At 36.6% G+C, this 21,848-nt stretch overlaps 1 protein-coding gene across 1 annotated transcript; it reads right to left on the bottom strand.

Moving 5' to 3' along the window:
- Positions 1-3,972: 3,972 nt before the first annotated feature.
- Positions 3,973-5,682, bottom strand: LOC147282864 (small ribosomal subunit protein eS30z/eS30y/eS30x). Its single transcript, XM_086248980.1, has 4 exons — positions 5,575-5,682; positions 4,740-4,805; positions 4,500-4,637; positions 3,973-4,179 (listed from the first exon to the last, which is right to left on the bottom strand). The coding sequence occupies exons 2-4, from the start codon at positions 4,741-4,743 to the stop codon at positions 4,133-4,135; spliced, it is 189 nt and encodes a 62-aa protein (XP_086105106.1). The 5' UTR covers positions 4,744-4,805; positions 5,575-5,682; the 3' UTR covers positions 3,973-4,132.
- Between the last annotated feature and the right edge of the window lie 16,166 nt (positions 5,683-21,848).

The raw sequence follows: 21,848 nt of genomic DNA, 5'->3' as shown, positions 1-21,848 counted from the left end.
TTTGTTGTTACTATTTTATCACTGTCCTTTTTGTGTGTAGTTAATTGAAAAAATACATACAAGGTATCCTGTTTGGGCATGTTAGTTATCTCCTGTCTTATAACCTTGTTAATTAATGTTTTTGATGTGCATTATGTAGACTCCATGGTTAGACAATCGCCATGTTGTGTTTGGACACGTTATTGAGGGAATGGATGTTTTGCGGAAACTTGAATCTCAAGAGACAAGCAGGACAGATGTCCCTCGTTTGCCATGCAGAATTGTTAACTGTGGAGAGTTGCTCATGGATGGCTGATTTGTCTGTGAGCTCATCCTAAGTACAACTGTGGAATATAGTTTTCCTGTTTGTCCATTCCAGAGTTTTTCTTATATATTTTTGTATATTACTTTTGTGACATTTTGGGATGTGCAATAAAATTTTACTAGTCTTGCATCTGAAACATTGTTCATTTTGGCTGAGACAAATTCAATTGGCAATGTATAAGCTAGAGATGAATGTGCATGTATTCTGTTGGGATGAATGCAGAGGCACAACTATTACTGTATTTATTCAAACAGAACTACATGGGTCAATTATATGTGGTATTCGTTGAATTCTATTGTCTTACACACCCTCTATTCGCTTGTTCAATTTAAGATCCCTCCATATCAATTTTGCAATTAGATTACTCAGATTGTTCATACTAACGAACCATTTTTATTGGGTCCATTGGTTTACTGCTTTCGATGGGAAGCTATTACTAGTACATGACATCAAATTTGATTTGTACCAGCACATCACAGACGCTGTATGATGAAAAAAGTCATACTTAATTTGCACTTACAATTTGAAGGGGGGAGCGAGAGAACATTTTATAGAATACTGAATACAACACAACTTATCATAAGGTGTTCCCTGTCTGCATCTTGAGATACAAATTGATATAACTACTGCTTTGGAAAAATCAATGTAACATTCAAGTTCAAAAGCATTAAGGGTCCGTTTGGCACTGCTTCTTAGAAGCACTTTTATTTAGTAGCGCTTTTATCAGAAGCACTTATGTTAAGAAGCACATATAAATTTTTATAAAACTTTTAAGTTGTTTATGCAAAAGCACTTGAAAGTGCTTCTTGAGAAAGCACCTGTCAGGTGCTTCTCAAAAAACCCCTTAGAAGTGCTTTTATAACTCAAAAGCACTTCTAATTATTTTTGCCAAACGCTATCAAAAGCGCTTTTACTAATTTGAAAGCGCTTTTGACAATTTAAAAAGCAGTGCCAAACGGGCTCTAAACCTTGTTTGCAAATAGATGATTGTCCTATTATTAATATTAACCACCATATCGGGTCTTGAGGGTCTAGATCGACCTAATTTTCTAACTTCTATTAACTTCTAAAGACCAAAGTGATTGACTTGGATATTTCAAATTAATTGGCCGGGGCAAGCTGATGATCATACAAAATTTGAATAAGAATAATAATTGCCTCTTATCTATTCTTACAAAAATGTCATTTTTATTCTAAATAAATAAATATGGGGATTTATGATTTTGTTTCAAAAATTAATTTTCCAACTTGTTAGTCCTGCACTGCACCAAACATAGGACATGACTATTTTCATTATCCAGGTTGTTAGTCCTGCACTGCACCAAACATAAAGGCAGTTCTTAGCTAGCTTAATCCATGCCAAGCCAGTCCATGCCAGTCCCTATAGCTAGTCCAAGCCAAGACAGTCCTGTGAAACAAACGAGGCATAATAGTTCACCCTAAGAAAAAATATCAGATGATTAGAAAATCTTAGGAGCTGGAAAATATATCAGCCCTTGGAGAAAACCTCCGTACGTGTTGATTTTCTTGCTTATACGTGATTACTGTGAGTGAGTTCAAATTAGTGTGTTGCAGCAACTGCCGTAGCATAGTTTCAAATCCAACAATAGGAATGAATAGAAAAATATAAGGAAAGAAAGAAGAAAAGGGTGGGAAATTTGAGAGAATTCAGAGGAAGAGAAAGCTTGGTTGATTGAAGTTTTAGCATATGATTTTAAAGTTGTTTTCTAGTGATTTATTCAAGTGTTAGTTCGAACTTCGTTTGGTTTTCATAATTGGGTGCACTGATCAAAATTGGTTCTCATGAATTTTTGTAGTTTAATCAAAAGGAGGCCTCCAAAAAAAAAAATAGCAACTAGCATTTTCGAATCTTGAGAAATTGATTTGGGGCTTTATAATTGAATGAAACTGAACTGGAATTGAGATTGAAACATCGAAACTGACTTTACATTTTGGGATCACCACCCTCTGTGGCTCAAGGCTTCATTTCTTTTTTCAAACAAAAAAAAAAAGATAAAAGAATTTGTCAAGGATTAAAAAACTCATATAAATTTGTCATTTTTAACTGAATCCTAGCAAGTTTACACATTTGTAATTTGCAATTACATGGTGGTGAACTTGTATGAATAAGAGATTACTGGTCTGAACTTGTATGAAGTTTGTTATGTGTAGGATTTGATGTAAATTATGTACTATAGTATGTTATCATTATGGATTTTATTGCATATTAAATTCTTAGATTTAACTTTGTTCTCATTTTATTATACAATTGGTTATTTTTCTTAACCGACATGCGATTTACACCTCAACTTGAGAAATGAAATATAAATCCACTTAAAATCTTGATCTTCTGACAGAGCATAGGGTTCAATAACTAGAAAAGACACCACCCTTATCCAACAAGATCCTGCAAGAATATGAACTCGAAGAGATTACAAAGAACAAAGCCTAACCCTACACTCACCCCTGGATGCACCAAGCCATCAAAATTAAGCATAATTTCATTACTCTTAGGTGGGATTGAAATAGACCTAAGATGCTGCTTAAAGACAAAGAAAGCCCACAACTCCATCAAGATTCAAGGGCCAAGTGACCACATTATTAATGATTATCGGACAAGGCCTTTCGAAACATTCCTCGTTTCCCAAATTCACTATCAAACATTACCAATATTCTAAGGACCTATTTGGCATGATTCTTAGAATATGCTTAAAAGCGCTTTTAATTGGTCAAATATGCATTTATTAAAGGTTAGAAAAATATAAAAATGTTTTTTAAGTTATAGAAATACTTTTCAATACTTTCTGATACTTTCTCAAAAACGCTTCAAAGTTAACCTAAGTGAATGAGTGGAGTAAGGATTAAGTTAAGTCCAGGATTTAATTCTTTCCAATGTAACAAAAAAAAAAACCACTTCAAAGTACACTTTACATGGAATCACTTTAATTTCAAATAAAAAGTTCTAACAAAACCACTGCTGAGTAGTGAGTACAAGCACACACTCTAAACAGGACTCCTAATATTCTAATGGCCCTAGAAAAAAAAAAAAAAAAAAAAAAAAAAAAGAAAAGGTCCTCTAACTCAGATCAAATATCCTGGTTGGGCTGGTGTTAAATGCAATCTTGGGCCTTCTAAGTTTGAACTTCCAACCCAGCAGTGTAATTTCAAATGAATCAAATTGAATCCTTACAATTTGGCCCTTTCCGAAAGACTATTTTGGCCAAATAAATCAAGAGGAAACACGAATTCCATACAAATGAAATGGCAGCCAAAAAAAAAAAAATATTATCTGGTTTCACAAAATTTTTGGATTATTTATTCTGTGTTGATGGTCAATGTAACAAAACCTAACTGAAACACCATATCATGCCCCATCACCCAGCCTTTCCAAGCAATAAAGACATTAACAGGATCTAATCTGGCAGAGGTAAATTATGCTGGACTTCAATGAAATTGGTCAATAATGTAAAGTCAGCCATGCCATCCTTAGTAGGCATTATTTCCACAAAAAGAAAAGGGGAAACATAATTACAACAGAATGCAATGCTAAAGAGGTAACACCAAAAACCATACTAGTGCAACCCAAAAATGGAGATCAAACCGGCAAAGCAAACACAGCACAATAACTTTCACAACAAACCCAGAAACAAAATCGCATTTCTTCTAATTCAACTAGAGCACAAAATCCAACATTATCCAATACTTTGAGCCTCCTTAAACTAACAAACCAGTATTTGGTCTTAACAATGACATAAAATTCATTAAAAATCCAACCAGATATACAGGCTTCTTAACCTATGGAAAGCTCCTCATCCTCTCAAAGCTTGATTACTTCTCAGACGAGTTAGGCCCCCTCTTCTTTCCAAAGCCAACCACTACAATAATCACACAACATACAAGCATTTACATCAAAATCAGGGCTTCTCATAAAACATAAATTCCTGAAGACACATCTCCAAAACTAATTAAAAAGAAATACCCCATAATGACTTAATCTCCAAAATTATGAAACCCTATGCGTATTTAAAAAAAAAAAAAAAAAAGGATTCCATCAAAACCTGAGTACAGGTTTCTCAAAAGCCATTAAGCCCTAAAAACCATTTAAAAAAAATTAAAACAACCCCCAAATACATTAATCTATGAAAATATGATAAAGTAAACTACTGGAAGGGAAATCAGGAAAGAGTGGTATTACCAGCAGTGACAAAGCGACGGTTGTATTGCATGCGCTTGTGGGCGCGTCCACGGGGCTTCTTCTTCTTATCCTGCTTGGCCACTTTTGGAGTTTGGCCTCTCACCTTACCAGCGCGAGCCAAAGATCCATGAACCTTACCTGAAAATAAATGAAAAATAATTATATAACAGAAAATAGAAAACACACAAATGAAACGAAGACATAAGTGTCAGATCAAGGGCAAGGAGGTGTTGAGCTCACCCATGGTGGTTTACTAAGAGCTTGATAGTTGCAGAGTGGTGGTGTTTCTCTCTTCTTTTGCTGCCACTGTGAGACCAGAGAAGGAGAAATTGTAAGGGGTGACAATTCGTGTTGATAAGTTGTCTCTTTACACATTACACAAAATTCAACCTATTTCACCTTTTATAATGCATTTTCAATTACAACAATATGCCTTGCATGACAATTACAGAATATCTAAAAAATAAATCAACCAAACTAGATTACTTTCACACTTCAATTACAATTATCCCCATAATTAAAATACACAGAAGTGTTCTGAAAAAGGATGTTCATCTTCCCATCAAACATAAAGCAACAATCTCCACTAGCTTCTGTCTTGGGGTTCGAGATGATCCTTGGAAGACTAATAACATTGAACCAGTGACTGCAATCAACGAAGTATGCAAACGGTACAAAACCCAGATAGAGATATAACTAATATGAACTCATACAAAACCCTTTTAATGAAGCATTCAACTCTTCTAATTACAGATCAACAAACTTAAAGGAAAACCCACAATAGGCAAATACATAGAGATTTCACTCTCAATTTAAAGGAGTTCTTTCCAAGACCCAATTCAGAATTTTACCCAGAAAAAAAAAAACTCATAGAGCAATTTAGGTATTGAAACAAAACAACAACAAAAATTAAATACGAATTTAAATTTTAAGTAGAACTTCCTTCATTTGATTTACGATCATCATTATAGACTACACTTCCTCATTAGCTTATTGTCAGAGCTAGAAATAAAGAGACTAGGGATATATCGGACAGAAACTAAAACAAAACCCAGATATTAGTGAAAGTGGTTACCTGAAGATGTTAGTAAGAACAGGGGAGTTTGAGAGAAATTGAAGAAGGCAGAACGGCTCAATTAGGTTTTCGTGTTGAGTTGTTCTGTTTCAAGGATAGATTTGTGTAATTACACATTTATCCTTATGTTTCTAAACCTTTACTTACAAGTGCTTTTCACACGTGTCAAAATTAGGATAATTTTATGTTTTTTTAGAGGGATACTATATACACATCCTTTTTCCTCTCACTACACACCACTTTCTCACCTCACACCCTTTTTTCTTTTTGATTTATTTAATTTCGCAAAACACACCCCAAATTTTTTTAAAATACCCTCATTTACACAAAAAAAAAACCCTAAAATTCAATCACCCTACCTCTGACACTAATGCCGACACCAACCCTTGCCATTGTCGTCGATGGTTCAACCTGCCGACCTCCCTTTCTCTCTTTTCCTTTCTTTCCTCTCTTATCTCCCTTTCTCTATCTGGCTTTGATTTCTCCTCCGTAAATCTCTCTCCGATCAGTTGCAAGCCTCAAGATCAGTAGTCGACGTCCACATATAAGGACTTACCAAAGAACACAATTATTATGAGAACGTAATGGCCAAAATCTTGGTATTGAATAAAGAAAGAACTTTGTAATTCTAAAAAAAAAAAAAAAAAAGGGCTCAAGTACAAATATGGATTTCAAGTTAGTAATAAAAAAAAAAGTTCAAATTCATGCATTAATTAACTAAAATTTACAATATAGCATGTCCGTCAAGATTTTTGTCCAAAAAAATGTAAATGACATTTTAGACATAACTGACGTGGCATTTTGAATGCAATAGCACTACAATACAATGAATAAGAATTTTGGAGTCACCTTCAATCTTATATTAGAGTAACTAGCTCTTCACGCAGTCAAGAATATCTGTGTGCCTTTTGTCAGTAAAAGGTTGAAGCCCATGATTATCTATTCATGCACTCTTTCTCTGCTGCCTCAGTCTGGGGCTGTGTGTCATATCCTTCCAGCATTCCCTATGTAATTACACATTTATTCTTGTTTTTCTAAAATCTTTACTTACATGTGCTTTTTACACACGTCAAAATATGGAGAAATTATTTTGTGTATCTGATACATCGTCATATAGTGTAACCAATCCAACGTGTCATAATATGGATGAATATTAATACTATACCTTACTAATAGAAATATACCGTCAAATAATACCCTTACATGTTAGATTAGTTATACCACATGACGGTGTATTGGATACACTCAATAATTTTTCCAAAAGAAGTTGGATAATCTTATAGTTTTCTTGGGCAAATTTCTATTTAATTAATTTGGTTTTTTCAAACTAATATGGATTTTAATGGGCTATACAAGTTAAGTGTCAACTTATTAAGTGAAGCCCGATTAGCCCAATAAACCCAATAGGGACCGACCATATATGGGAGTAGGTATTTTGAATCCCACTCCAACTCTGACAAACATATCATATAAGAATGTGACCAACATAAATATATATCATATAAGGGATAGTTGCCTTTTGGAGATTTTTAAGGCAAAATTATGCTGCGATTTCACACTTTTAGGTCAATCAATACTAGGTTTGAGGCTTTTGTAAACTAATACATGAATCACATTTGCGCGACTATAATTAAATAGGTGACATAGGCGCGTTGCAGTGTACGTAATACATAAGCAGTGGCAGATGCACGTTGACGGGGAGGGGGTAGCTCGACTCCCCAAAGGCTAAAGAAGGCAGCCCATAAGCTCTGGACGGCAACAACACAACCCCCCAAAGCCTGGTCAGTGAGTGATGGTTGCCCACTGCGCGCATCACCTGCTCGACGAAACGCCTAAGGGAGGCTTCGTCCTATTTTTTTTTTTTTTTAGTTTCTAGATTAGCCAAAACGACGTCATTTTGGACAGACTTGGTTTATTTATAACTTTCCTGCTCAAAAAGACATACCTATTACCTTCTATAATTCTATTGTGCTCACAAACCCGACCCCTTTCCTTCAGTAACCAAAATTCCCTCCCAAAGCCAATTAACCAAAACAAAAACCCACACCCATGGCTCGCTGGTCTACTACCCACCACGACACCACCAATCCACCATCTCAAGTTTCAATTTTAATTTTCAAGTAAGTTTGAAGTTTCAAACCCTAACCCTAACTCCCAAATTCTCAATTGACCCTAAATTTATAATATATGATGTTTTTAAATTAATAGATAAGATTATTGTGATGAAATTAGTGGGTTATTGATATTGATTTTATTATTAGTTGATTAATTGATTTTATTATTGATTGATTAATTGATTATGGGTTTTTATCGTATTAATTTGATTATATATTTGACTTTGGTTGATTATTACTTTGATAAATTTGATTAATTGATTATTGTAAATTGGTTGACATGTGTAGAATTATGAAAAGATAATTTAAGAGAAAATGTCAAACGGGTAGTTCGAATAATTCGAGTAATTCAAGTTTTGGTTGGGCTTTCAGTGAGTTAGATGATATTTTGGCTAATCTTCAGAATGGGAGATCAATGATTGAGTGATATATAACTTGATTGTTTACATTAAGAAATATGTTTTTTCTTGTATTGGTAATGAAGATATAATGCTACATTTTCAAAATATGAAACCTCGTCGTGGGCAATTGTAGCTAGTAATGTTGTTTTGCCTTGAATTATGAATGAAAGTACTATCGTTCAATTTTTTATTGTTATTGTAGCCCAAAATTTTTTTTTTTGAACTTTTACACCATGACTCCCTAGGCTAGGGATCCTGGATCCGCCATTGTATGTAAGTGAGATTTTGATCACAAGACAAGATTAGATTTTATGATATTTGTAAACTTCAATTCAATTATTGTTTTTTAATTTACCTCAATTATATTGTTATTATGCATATTTATAACAAAAATATCCGATAATTTTTTTAAAAAAATTTGTTTTAATATGTTGCACTGTTTATTCGTTTGCTTTCTTTATATCAATAAACCAACAAGCTACAATACAAGAAGAAAAAAAAAATCAAAACCCACTAAAAATACAACCAACCGCTAGCCCTTTCTTTTTCTAGACGTGTTTTAGGGTTTGTTTCCTTCTCTAGAATTCTCAAACTACCTAAATATTGTGTGTTCTTCTGGCTTAATGTTTAATAATTTTATTTATATGTGATCAAATGATGTGCTATATCTATATGTATGTAGAGAAGAACTTATCTATTCTCAACCCTCTCTCATTGGCTCTCTCTCTTCTTTCATTCTCTTTCTCTAATCTCTTGTATCTATCTCTCTCTTCAAGGGATGTCACATCACTACAACATAGAAATAGGTAAGTTTTTTCCTATGTATGTATTTTCTCATTGTTTTTTCTTTTGGAAAATATATTTCCTTATGATTGATTTTGGTTGCCTTGGAAGATTAAAATGTGTCTTGTACTTTTTTCTAGGGGGGTTGGGGAAAATTAATTGGTCAGTCAATACTTCGTTTCACAGGTGAGGATGATGATGAAAATGAAATATTTATTACAGTAAGGTGATGATGATGGTTAGATGCATGTTGAGGGAGCCGGGAGGGGCTGTTGGTATGATGATGGTTAGATGCATGTTGCAGGTGATGAGTTCGCAAGTGGAATCATGCATCTGGGCGGATTACAAGTGTGCTAGATTTAATTGTTGGGGTTTTAAATGTTTTTTTATTATTTTTCATTATTTATTTCCCATGTGACTATTTTTTAGAAACTAAGTTTATGCCAACAATGCGCCACATTAGCATTTAACGATCTTTTTTACGGAGAGTCTAACAGAGGTACTTATTTGCCAAAAAATTAAAGTTGAGTTAGGTAAAAATCAAAATTTAAACCCGAAATTGTAACTTGCAAAATGAGGCAAAGTTGAGATATTAAATTCCAATTTGACCTATTTTTTTAAAGAAAATGTTAAGATAAAAATATAGAGAAAATATGCATACATGCAATTGAAAGTACTTTTTTAGTTATTATGCATAACCACAGCACTTCGACAAAAAAAATTACCAAACACTCTAAAGCTGCTTTTTATACTCAGCACTTTCAAAAACTCAGTTCACCAAATTGTCAACTATTTTATTTCACAACATAACTAAAAGTGATTATTTTTACATCACAACAATACAAAACTGAGCCTACCTCCACTTGTCATTTGTCGTTTAATTTTAGCTTCTCACGCGCTCTTTCTAACTCTACTGGCTCTCTCTCTCTCTCTCTTCACGCATTCTCTATCTTCTCTCTCTCTCTCTCTCTCTCTCTCTCTCTCTCTCTCTCTCTCTCTCTCGCTCATCGCTCTCTTCTTCTTATGTTTCTCTGTATTCTTGTCCCTCGCTCTCTCTCACTCTTGATGCTCCAGTAATTTCTCTAGAGTCAGAGTTCGAGTCCATCTCTGGCACCGTCGACATCGAGCAACCTCAACCACAACGCTTCATATTTTATTTTTGTGATTTTGTTTATAATATATGTTGATTATGTTTTGCGTTTTGTTTTGATTTGCAGTTCTAGATCTAGTTCTTTCATGCTCCAGACCTGTTTGTTTGTTTTTTTTTTTTTTTTTTGTGGATTTGAAATTGTATATAAGTTCTTTAATTGTTAATGAAGATTCTTCTTTTTGTTAATATTCCACACAAGTTTCTTCATCTTATTCTTTTCTGCATCTTCAAAAAAGGAGAAGATGCTAATTTGGAATCATATGCAGTTTTGCACTTGCAGATTTAAAATATATATAGATGTATATTATGTCTCAAATTTAGAATCATATGCATCTTCATCACCTTCAGTTGTATATGCATATGCAAATGCAATTGTAGATGCAACATAAGCATAATACATTAAAAAAGAAAAAAAATTAAAGAGAGAAATATAGACATAGAGAGAATAATCAAACAAAAAAAAAAAGAGAATAAATAGAAGAGAAAATTAAGAAAGAGAGAAAATAATCTAAAAACATAAATGGAAAAGGGAAGAAAGAGAGAGAAAAGAAGAAGACAAAGAAAGAATGAGAAAAGAGCGAAAATAAGGAGAAAAGGAGAGTGAGAATCAAAAATTAATTAAAGAGTGCTTATATTTTCATCCTCTGTCCCACCCATCTTATTATTACACCCACTATTAAATTTGAAAAAAATATAAAAAAACTATTCCCACCTCCCATTAAATTCCTATAATATCATTTGATATATCAACTCAAACACTTAAACACTAAACAATCTTCCCACCACCTTAACTATTATAACACCCACCCATCTTTTTCCAAATAGAAGAAAAAGAATCTTATACTCATCCTCTAATTCATTCATAAATTCCAAATTAAATCCCCAAGATTAATATTCAATTTCTAAATATAAAAAACATATACTGAAATAGAATGAATTCTTGATCTAAAGCTATAAATAAATAAATAAATAAATAAAAAGGGTTTAGGGTATAGAATAAATGTATGGGCATCAACCAAATAGTATCATCGATTTTAAGTTTTGGTGACAGAGTAGAATTAGGATTTATGGAACAAAAGAATTATGGAAAAAGATGGGTGGGTGTGATGATAGTTAATGGTGTGAAAAGTGTGTTTAGAGGTGAATGTTTGAGTTGGTATATCAAAGGGTATTATGAGAATAATGAGAGGTGAGAAAAATATTTTTATATTGAGTGGTTATATTCCCACCCAGCCCCTGTCTTATATTCCCATCCATATTTTAATGAAAAAAATAATGACAAACTTATCCTTTTGTAAAATGATCTCGGACTTGACTGGAAAAAAATAATAATAAATCTACTTTACCCACCCCTCCCACCCATATTTGTTCGTTTGAGTAGGACAACCACATGAGTTCAACTCTTGGGTGGAACCACCATGAAAGAGTATAGGTGAATGATTTATTCAAATTACGGGTGGAGTTGCTTTCTTTTGAGACTGGTGAATGGAGAGAGTTCAATGGATCATCTCCAATTGAAAGATTGCTTGGAAACCAAGAGTTGAATTGCATCCAACCTTAGTGCTAAATTCATACACCCGTAATGCAATTAATGGTGGTTCCAGAATTGTATCCACCTTTAATGCTAAATTCATCCACTAATTGAATTGAATCCACCAATTAATAGTGAGTATTAATTCTGGAACCGAGATGATATCATACTATCCTTTCTGATCATATATTGTCTTCTTTCTTATAGCTATAATAGGGAATATCGCATATCAATCCTACTGCTACTCTTCGTTCCAGAACTAATACTATCCATTGATTAATTAGTTAACACATAATCTAATTAAAACTAGAGGGAAGAGTGTTTATTGAGTGGGTGTTTGAGTTGGTATATCAAAGAATATTATAGGAATAATGAAAGGTGTGAAGAGTGTTTTAATATTTTTTTCAAATTTAATGGAGGGTGTAAAAATAAGGTTAGTGGGAAAATAAGACAAGGGAGTGGTAATATAACCATTCCTTTATATTTTTTCAAATTTAATGGTGGACGTAAAAATAAGGTTGGTGAAAAAATAGGACAGGGGTATGAATATAAGAATTCATAATTACAATAGGTGGGCTAGCAGTGGCATTTTTGTAAATATTGTGAAATGGCCTAGTGTTTTTGTCAATTAGAATCGACCTATTTTGAATTTGGGTTGCAAGTTAAATTTTGAGTCGGTTGTCATTGAGGTTAAACTTTGTAATAGTTTGGACTTGGAAATTAAAACACCTAAATTAATTAAATAGTGATGTGTACCAATTAGCTTTTCCACATAAGATTGAGCTACATATTATGGCACAAACATTAAGGCCCCATGTCTTTTCCCATTCGGGAATCTTAGCGGCTTAACCATTTTTCAGTCCATCATGGTTAAAATTTGGGGTGTGCAAAAATACTGAAAAATCGAGTTGCGAACCGAACCAAATCGATCGGATTGGTTTGGTCAGGTTTTTTTGTTTGTTGTTTTTTTGTTTTCGGATAACAAACCAAAGATAAGGGGTTTGGTTCTGATTTTCAATATTGAAATTTTCGGGTTTAACCGAACCGAAATACTACTTATAATATATATTTATTTTTATATATTAATTGGTTTATATATGATTTTAATACCTATTATACAGTAAACCAAATTTCCTATTATACTTTATATATGTTTGTACATGTTTATTATAGTTTATAGTAAAGTTTATGGGTTTATAGTGTATGTTTATATATGTTTGTATATGTTTATAGTATAATTTATACTTTATAGGATTAGTCTATAATTTATAGTTTGTAAATACTATACTACTAGGGTATTGTTGTAAAAGTATGTGAAAATTAGGGTTTGTGGAAGAGAGGAGGCAGAGAGAATATATATCAGTCGTCATCTTATTCATCTTATAAATATCCTTATATAGAGGTAGGGTTTACTAGGTTTAGAATATTTACTAGTATGCCCCTACAACTGATTACAGGAATAGCCACATATAACAATATATTTACAACACTCCCCCTTGGATATTCCATGTCATTAGTGTTGTCTCTGCTATGCGTTTCTAAGTTGCCTCGTTAAAACCTTGCCAAGTAATAAAAACCCTGTGGGAACAAAAACAACCTTGGTCGAAGGAAAAAGAGTGCAACGCGCGTGAGTGTGGAGTAGTCGCATCAAAATCTCGAAAGTAGGTGAAGTCATATCTTCTGGATCATAAGCAGATAGTATGTCAATGGGAGCAGGGTGCATTAGAGTTGCTACATCAAAACCTTGCCCGGTAAACCCAATGGGAAAAACCCGTGGTCGAAGGGAAAAGATGAGCAAATGCATATACATCAGATCAACACATCTTCAGGATGTAGTATGAGTAGGGTGACCATGCCAAGATGTGCCTCATTAAAACCTTGCCAGGTAACAAAACCCAGTGGGACAAAATAACCCTGGACGAAGGACAAAAGAGTACACGATGGTCAAGCGAGTATGCTTCGGGATACTCCCCCTGATGTCGACTCCCCCTGAAGACTACATACTAGATAAATCAGCAAATCTACGTGAACCAATACCTCGAACATGCATCAAGAACGTGGAATTTGGCAGTGACTTGGTGAAGAGGTCTGCATGGTTGTCTTGAGATCGGATCTGCTTGACTTCAATCATCTGATGCTTTTGTTGCTGTTGATTGAAGAAGAACTTTGGTACAATATGCTTGGTGTTGTCTCCTTTGATGAAATTTGTCTTCATCTGCTGGATGCAAGCGGCATTATCCTCATAGATAATCGTTGGTTCATCAGTGGTGGAATTCAGCCCACACGTAGTTCGAACATGCTTGGAAACTGCTCTTAGCCATATACATTCACGAACTGCTTCGTGAAGGGCTAGAATCTCAGCATGATTCGAAGAGGTAGCAACAAGGGTCTGTTTCGTAGACCTCCAAGATATTGTTGTATTCCCAATGGTAAAGACATAACCAGTTTGAGAACGCGCCTTATGCGGGTCTGATAGATACCCTGCGTCAGCATATCCAAAAGGCGGGCATCATTCCGAGGATCGAGGGGGTTCGATCCATTCCTTGATGCGTAGCTAGGGATAGAATAAGCCCATATCCGTTGTACCTCTAAGGTGGCGGAAAATGTCTTTTATGCCATTCCAGTGGCGGCGTGTTGGCGCAGAGCTACATCTAGCTAACAAGTTCACAGCAAATGAGATGTCCGGTCTAGTACATTGAGCCAAGTACAATAATGCGCCTATTGTACTTAGATATGGGACTTCTGGTGCCAATATCTCTTCGTTATCATCTGCGGGATGAAACGGATCTTTCTTAGGATCTAGACTACGGACGATCATGGGCGTGCTAGAAGGCTTCGCTTTATCCTCATTAAAGCGCCTTAACATCTTCTGGATGTAATTCGATTGATGAACTAGAATTCCATCTGCACGGTGCTCGAGCTCCAGGCCGAGACAGAAATTCGTTCTCCCAAGATCTTTCATCTCGAATTTCAACTTCAGGTGTTTAGCAGTTTCCTTGATCTCTTCAGGAGTACCAATTAGATTCATGTCATCGACATAAACAACTACAATAGCAAAACCAGAACTTGTTCTTAATAAACACGCAAGGGCATAAAACATTATTCACATATCTCATCCCGATCAAATACTCACTTTAGACGGTTATACCACCTCCGTCCAGATTGTTTCAATCCATAAAGTGAACGCCTCAAACTAATGGAGAGCGTGTTCCGTGGTCTAGAACTATTTGCATCGGGTGTCTTAAGTCCTTCGGGAACTTTCATATATATCTCTGTATCAAGATCCCTATAGAGATAAGCAGTGACCACATCCATAAGCTGCATACTCAGTTTTTCGGAAACTACCAAACTGATAAGGTAGTGGAACGTTATGACGTCCATTACGGGGGAATACTCTTCCTCGTAATCAATCCAAGGCGTTGAGAAAATCCTTGCGCCACTAGACGAGCCTTGTATCTCACAATCTCGTTTTTCTCATTACGCTTCCTTACAAATACCCATTTAAATTCTACAGGTTTAACATGGGGAAGGTGTAGAAACGACAGGCCCAAACACCTTTCTCTTTGTCAAGGAATCTAATTCGACCTGAATTGCTTCTTTCCATTTTGGCCAGTCGTCTCGACGTTGACATTCATCAACGGAGTGAGGTTCGATGTCATCGCTAGTTATGATTTCGGTAGCTACCGCGAATACAAATATATCATCGATGATAATCTCGTTTCGATTCCAGAGCTCACTTAAGCATGCATAATTTATAGAGATCTCTATGTTCTCGGGAGTGGGTTCAAACGTTGGAGCGTCCCCCAACGCCGTCTCTTCTGGGACGGACCCATAATCCGGAACTATTTCATGAGATGGATCGATTGAGATGGCGATGTCAAGGGGACTCATTTGTGCCAAATGTATCCTCTTCCGGGGATAAGAGTCCATCGAACCTAGTGGTCAACCTCACTTCTGGGCAGGGACATATGACTGGTTAGCCACTATTGTTGTACCTCGTCCATCTGGGACGACACGTCCTCCTAGGACGACACGTTCTTCGGGGACGGATATCCTTGCAGGCACATTTGCAGCAGGTATATGTGATCTCGTCACTTTAGCTAGATCAGAGAATGCGTCTGGCATATTATGAGTTATACTCTGTAGATCTAGAATTCTCCGCACTTCACTATCACATTGTGCGGTTCGGGGATCGAGATGAGACATAGTGGGGACATTCCACGTCAATTCACGTCGTTCTTCAGGAACGGTGACGTTCATATCTCCCCCTAACGGCGGGAAGACTGTCTCATCAAAGTGACAATCCGCAAATCTAGCGGTAAAGAGATCGCCTATCAAGGGCTCTAAAAAGCGTATAATGGATGGGGATTCATAATCGACATATATGCCCATCGTTCGTTGAGGACCCATTTTGGTACGTTGTAGCGGCGCAACTGGCACGTAAACTGCATACCCAAATACGCGTAAGTACGAAACGTCAGGTTCGTACCCAGTCACCAGCTGTAACGCGGAGTAAGGTTGGGTAGCAGTGGGCCTCAACCGGACCAACATGGCTGCATGCAAGATTGCATAGCCCCACGCAGAAATTGGAAGCTTGGTGCGCATAACCAAGGTTCGTGCGATCATTTGTAATCTTTTAATGAACGCTTCTGCGAGACCATTCTGGGTGTGAACATGGGGAACTCGATGTTCAACATTAATCCCTAGGGGCATGCAATAATCATCGAAAGTTTTCGATGTAAACTCTCCGGCATTATCAAATCTTCTGGACTTTATAGGATAATCCGTGTGGTGAGCCTTATGGGCGAGAAGTTTAGCAAAAGCAGCGTTTCTTGTGGACAATAGTGTAACATGTGATCACTTTGTCGATGCATCAACCAAAACCATAAAATATTTAAATGGTCCGCATGGTGGTTGGATAGGTCCACAAATATTCCCTTGTATCCTTTGCAGGAAAAGGATGAAGTCTTTACTAGTCTTTGCATATAATGGTCTAGTATTCAACTTTCTAAGCGAGCAAGTTTGGCATAGTGTGTCACTAAACACAAGATCCTTATTAGTAAGGGGATGCCCGTGTGATGAATTGAGGATACGGCGCATCATACTTTGACCTGGGTATCCCAACCGGTCATGCCATAGAAAGAAACTGCTCGAATTGGTTAACTTCTGGTTAACTATGTGATTTGCCTCAATCGATCTAATGGTGGTCATATAGAGACCGCTCGATAGACATTTCAATTTCTCCAATGTACGCTTCTGGCCATACAAATTGGAGGTTATGCAAAGATATTCCACTCCATTTTCCTCAGTGGTTTCAACGTGATAACCGTTGGCTCGAATATCCTTATAACTCAACAACGTTCTTCTGGAACTTGGAGAATATAAGGCCTCATTAATGGTAATTCAGTACCATTGGACAACATAAAAATGGGCTTTGTCATGGCCCTCTATCAGGTTGGATTGGCCTGATATGGTTGTCACAGAGGTATGAGTAAGCAATAAGTTTGAAAAATACTTCCGATCTTGAAGTATGGTGTGCGTAGTAGCACTGTCTGCCAGACAACAAACTTCCCCACTAAACATGCTTATTCATAAATTTAATTCAATAGATCACATGTATGAAAATAACTTAATTGAATTAAATAATATTCGAGCATAACCAAATTTCCAAAACAAATAATCCAAATCATAAATCACCAAAATAATCCGAATAAGAAAAACATTATTCAGAAAATAAATACGGCACAAGCGCCGATCATATCCATGTCATCGAGTTTCTAGTCCTCGAAGTGTCCAGTAGCAGTCTGGAAATCAGTGACCTCTAAGGTGGTATCCATAGGAAATGATCCCTCAACGAGATTGGTCTCTCGAGTTCCGCGACTGGCGTGATACTCATTTACAGCTTGCGCTGATGCACGGCAGGTGCGGGACCAGTGATCAGTTCCTCCACATCGGTAACAGAGATCATTTTGATTCTGATTCTGGTGGCGACGGGCTGGACCAGTGTTCCTCTCATTTCGAGTTTTTAGGGCCGAGGGACCGTGGTTTCTACCACGTGGGCCATGGCCACGTTGGCCTCCGTCATACAGGCCATTCCTCTGAGAACCTTTCCTTCCATATCTCGGGCGGTCAGACTTTGTGCCCTTTCCATGACCTCGGTATCCTCTTTCGCGGTTTGAATCGCGATAAGTAACAGCGTTTGCTTCAGGCAATGGTGCTGCTTAGGACCGACAGGTCGGGCTTGATCATTTCTCATTAATAAGTTGTTGTTCTTTTCAGCGAGCAACAGAGTGGTGATCAATGCCGAGAACTTGGTAAAATTTCTCTCCCTGTATTGTTGCTGCAGGACCAAACAGGAGGCAGGGAAGGTGGAGAAAGTCTTCTCCAATAGGTCAGCTTCGGTGAGCTCCTCCCCACAAAATTTGAGGAGCGACCGGATCCGGCAGATCTCCGAATTATACTCATTCACGGATTTGAAATCCTGGAAACGAATGTTCTGCCAATCATGTCTTGCTTCAGGCAAGAAAATAGTCTTTTGATGGTTAAACCGCTCTTCCAGAGCAACCCAAAGAGCTCGTGGATCCTCTTCAGCGAGGTACTCAACTTGGAGTGCTTCCTCCATATGCTTCCTAATGAAGATCATGGCACTTGCCTTAAGAGATTCTGCGACAACATTGTCTGCATTGATTGTCGATCTCATCTTCTTGGCAGTCAAATGAAGCTTAACATCTTGAGTCCACTTTAGATAGTTTCTTCCGAAAACTTCCAAAGCGACAAAATCAAGCTTGTTGAGATTTGACATTCTTTGGTTGAAAGGAACAAATAATTATAATTAGTGCTTCGGGCAATAACATCGATAAGCAATAAATAAGAACTTCAAGTTCTATAACATGGTATAAACATGTAAAATCTACTGGTTTTATCATGTATGGTGAATTTATGAAGGAAACTTCAGGTTCCTTATACGGCATTATTGAAGCTACAGGTTCAATATTTATGTATGAACTACTGGTTCATTAATTACCTGCAATTTCTACACATATATTCTAGTGCAAAAATTTAAGCAAGTAAAATATTCATATACCCAAGTAGAACAGAAAAATATCACAAAATTGTTTGAATAAAAGTTTCTGACATTTAAGGTATATATATTAAACGGTTTGCATACTAACAATAAACTATCAGCAGCACAGTGGTTAAGGTGCACTCTTGGTACCCAAGAGGTCCTGGGTTCAAACCCCAGGTATGACAAGAATTAACATCTTCTTTTTACAAAGTTTCAGGAGGCTCGCCATGTGTCAGCGTGGGAGTGGCAGCGACGTGGCACTGACGTGTCAATGACGTGGCGCCTGCATGGCGCTGACGTGGCAGCGGTTTGGCTGCCTGCGTGGCGGACACGTGGCAGCTGACGTGGCGGGCCTGGGCTGCCTGCGTGGAAGCTCGCGTGGCATCCACGTGGCACCTGCGTGGCGTCCACGTGGCTGCTGACATGGCAGCGACGTGGGCTGGGCCTGCTGGGAGGCTGGGCCTTGGCTGCTGGCCACTTGGGCCTTGTGCCTGCTGGACTGCTGGCTGGCTGGTGGGCTGCGTGCGAGGGACTAGCAGCGGGCTGCTGCGCTGCTGCAAGCAGCAAGGTGCAAGGCAGCAAGGCTGCTGCTAGGCTGCTGGCTGCTGGGAGGCCTTGGCAGCAAGGCGCGAGGCACTGCTGCTGCTGGCAGCAGCAAGGTGGCGCTGCTGCGATGGCAGCAAAGAGACGCTGCTGCGCGCGCGAGAGCTGCTGCTGGCAGCGAGGGGCTGCTGCAGGCAGCGATGCGTGGCTGCTGCTGGCAGCGCAAGGCAGCGGGGCTGCTGCTCGCGGTGGTTTTTTCGATCACCCAAAAACTCTTCCTCTTTTTAATCATTCAATTCAATGAAGCATGTATAAAAATATATAAACCCAAATAAATCAATCTCATAAATTTAGGGTTCATGCTTCATGGAGGATTTTTCAATCAATCAAAGGTTTTAAAACATAAACATAAAATTGTTTTATAAAACCTACTTGGTTGAAGAACAAATTGAAGGATGATCCTCTTTCGTTTATCGATCCACAATCCACAATCCAAAGAGCTTCTCGTGCTTGATTGATTGAAGAACGGATTGAATGATGATCCTCTTTTATTTGGCGATCCACAATCCAAAGAGCTTTTCGTGCTGATAACGTGTTGTAAAAGTATGTGAAAATTAGGATTTGTGGAAGAGAGGAGGCAGAGAGAATATATATCAGTCGTCATCTTATTCATCTTATAAATATCTTTATATAGAGGTAGGGTTTACTAGGTTTAGAATATTTACTAGTATGCCCCTACAACTGATTACAGGAATAGCCACATATAACAATATATTTACAACATGTATATATATAATAAAACAATTATAGTTAAAGGTATATGATTTAGGGTATAGAGTATAATAGTATAGGTAATTGGTATATGATATATGAGTATATGCAATAAAGTATAGGGTATAGGGTATGGCGTTTAGGGTATATCAGTTGTAATTTGGTTTTCGGATAATCGAACCAACCGAACCGATATTCTCGGTTAACCAAATTAGTCGGCTTGGGTTAGGCTTGATTTGATTTTGGTTCTCAAATTGGTCATTTCGAAAATGTTGGTTTAGTTACAATTATACCTTTGTGATTCGATTTTTCGAACCATACACACCCTGGTTAAAATTCTCTCTATTTTGCACACCAACCTGCACATCTTTCTTTAGCTAGGAAAATATAAGAAATTTTGGGGGAATGAATTAATTTTATTAAAAAATTAATTCATAATAATTTATGAAAGGAGAGGTATTTAAGGCTTATAATAAATTTAGAATTAATTACGTTGGCTACACTTTAGAATTACTATTGCTAAATGATGAAAGTCCAAAGGACACCTGAACCCGCAAAAAAATGATAACTGTCAGTCATTATTTGAATAAATGACTGTCCATTTACTTTTAACTAAAATTTGATTAATGTTTGAAGTCCAAATTGAAGAGCACCTTATCCACCATAAAAATGGTGTTGTCAGTCCAACTTTTGATTTACTTTAATCAGTACATAACAATTCCAAAAAAAGGTGCAGCGTTTAGACCAATAGAAGCTCAAAGGACACTGTGTGTTGTCATTTACTATTCGAATGAGAGACCTTTCATTTACTTGAATTAATTGATATTTGATGTATGTTTGAATAGTCGAGAGGTGTTGTTACACAATAAATACTATACTACTAGGGTATATATATAATAAAACAATTATGGTTAAAGGTATATGATTTAGGGTATAGAGTATAATAGTATAGGTAATTGGTATATAATATATGAGTATATGCAATAAAGTATAGGATATAGGGTATAGGGTATAGGGTATGGCGTTTAGGGTATATCAGTTGTAATTTGGTTTTCGGATAATCGAACCAACCGAACCGATATTCTCGGTTAATCAAATTAGTCGGCTTGGACTAGGCTTGATTTGATTTTGGTTCTCAAATTGGTCATTTTGAAAATGTTGGTTTAGTTACAATTATGCCTTTGTGATTCGGTTTTTCGAACCATACACACCCCTGGTTAAAATTCTCTCTATTTTGCACACCAACCTGCACATCTTTCTTTAGCTAGGAAAATATAAGAAATTTTGGGGGAATGAATTAATTTTATTAAAAAATTAATTCATAATAATTTATGAAAGGAGAGGTATTTAAGGCTTATAATAAATTTAGAATTAATTACGTTGGCTACACTTTAGAATTACTATTGCTAAATGTTGGAAGTCCAAAGGACACCTTAACCCGCAGAAAAATGATAACTGTCAGTCATTATTTGAACAAATGACTGTCCATTTACTTTTAACTAAAATTTGATTAATGTTTGAAGTCCAAATTGAAGAGCACCTTATCCACCATAAAAATGGTGTTGTCAGTCCAACTTTTGATTTACTTTAATCAGTACATAACAATTCCAAAAAAAGGTGTAGCGTTTAGACCAATAGAAGCTCAAAGGACACTGTGTGTTGTCATTTACTATTCGAATGAGAGACCCTTCATTTACTTGAATTAATTGATATTTGATGTATGTTTGAATTCCAAAGCATAAATGTTTGAATAGTCGAGAGGTGTTGATACACAATAAATAGCCAGTTCCATGGAAACATATCTCCAGCTACTACGAGTCTCTTTGCAAGCTTTCTGGTTTGTGTCCTATTCTGCTTTAATCTCTTCTTCATCAGACAGCCCATACTCGCTGTTTCAATTCCTGCTTCTTCAGAA

Source organism: Dryas octopetala, chromosome 6, assembly GCF_963921425.1.
Source record: "Dryas octopetala chromosome 6, drDryOcto1.1, whole genome shotgun sequence".
In the NCBI taxonomy this organism is placed as follows: Eukaryota; Viridiplantae; Streptophyta; class Magnoliopsida; order Rosales; family Rosaceae; genus Dryas; species Dryas octopetala.
The sequence above is the reverse complement of the archived record's forward strand: the minus strand, read 5'-3'. Positions and strand labels throughout refer to the sequence as shown.

Bases quoted from the DNA above. Each gene is read 5' to 3' on its own strand.
- LOC147282864 (XM_086248980.1), bottom strand. The intron at 4,180-4,499 runs GTAATACCACTC...TGATTATTGTAG, and splicing joins CCGTCGCTTTGTCACTGCTG to TGGTTGGCTTTGGAAAGAAG.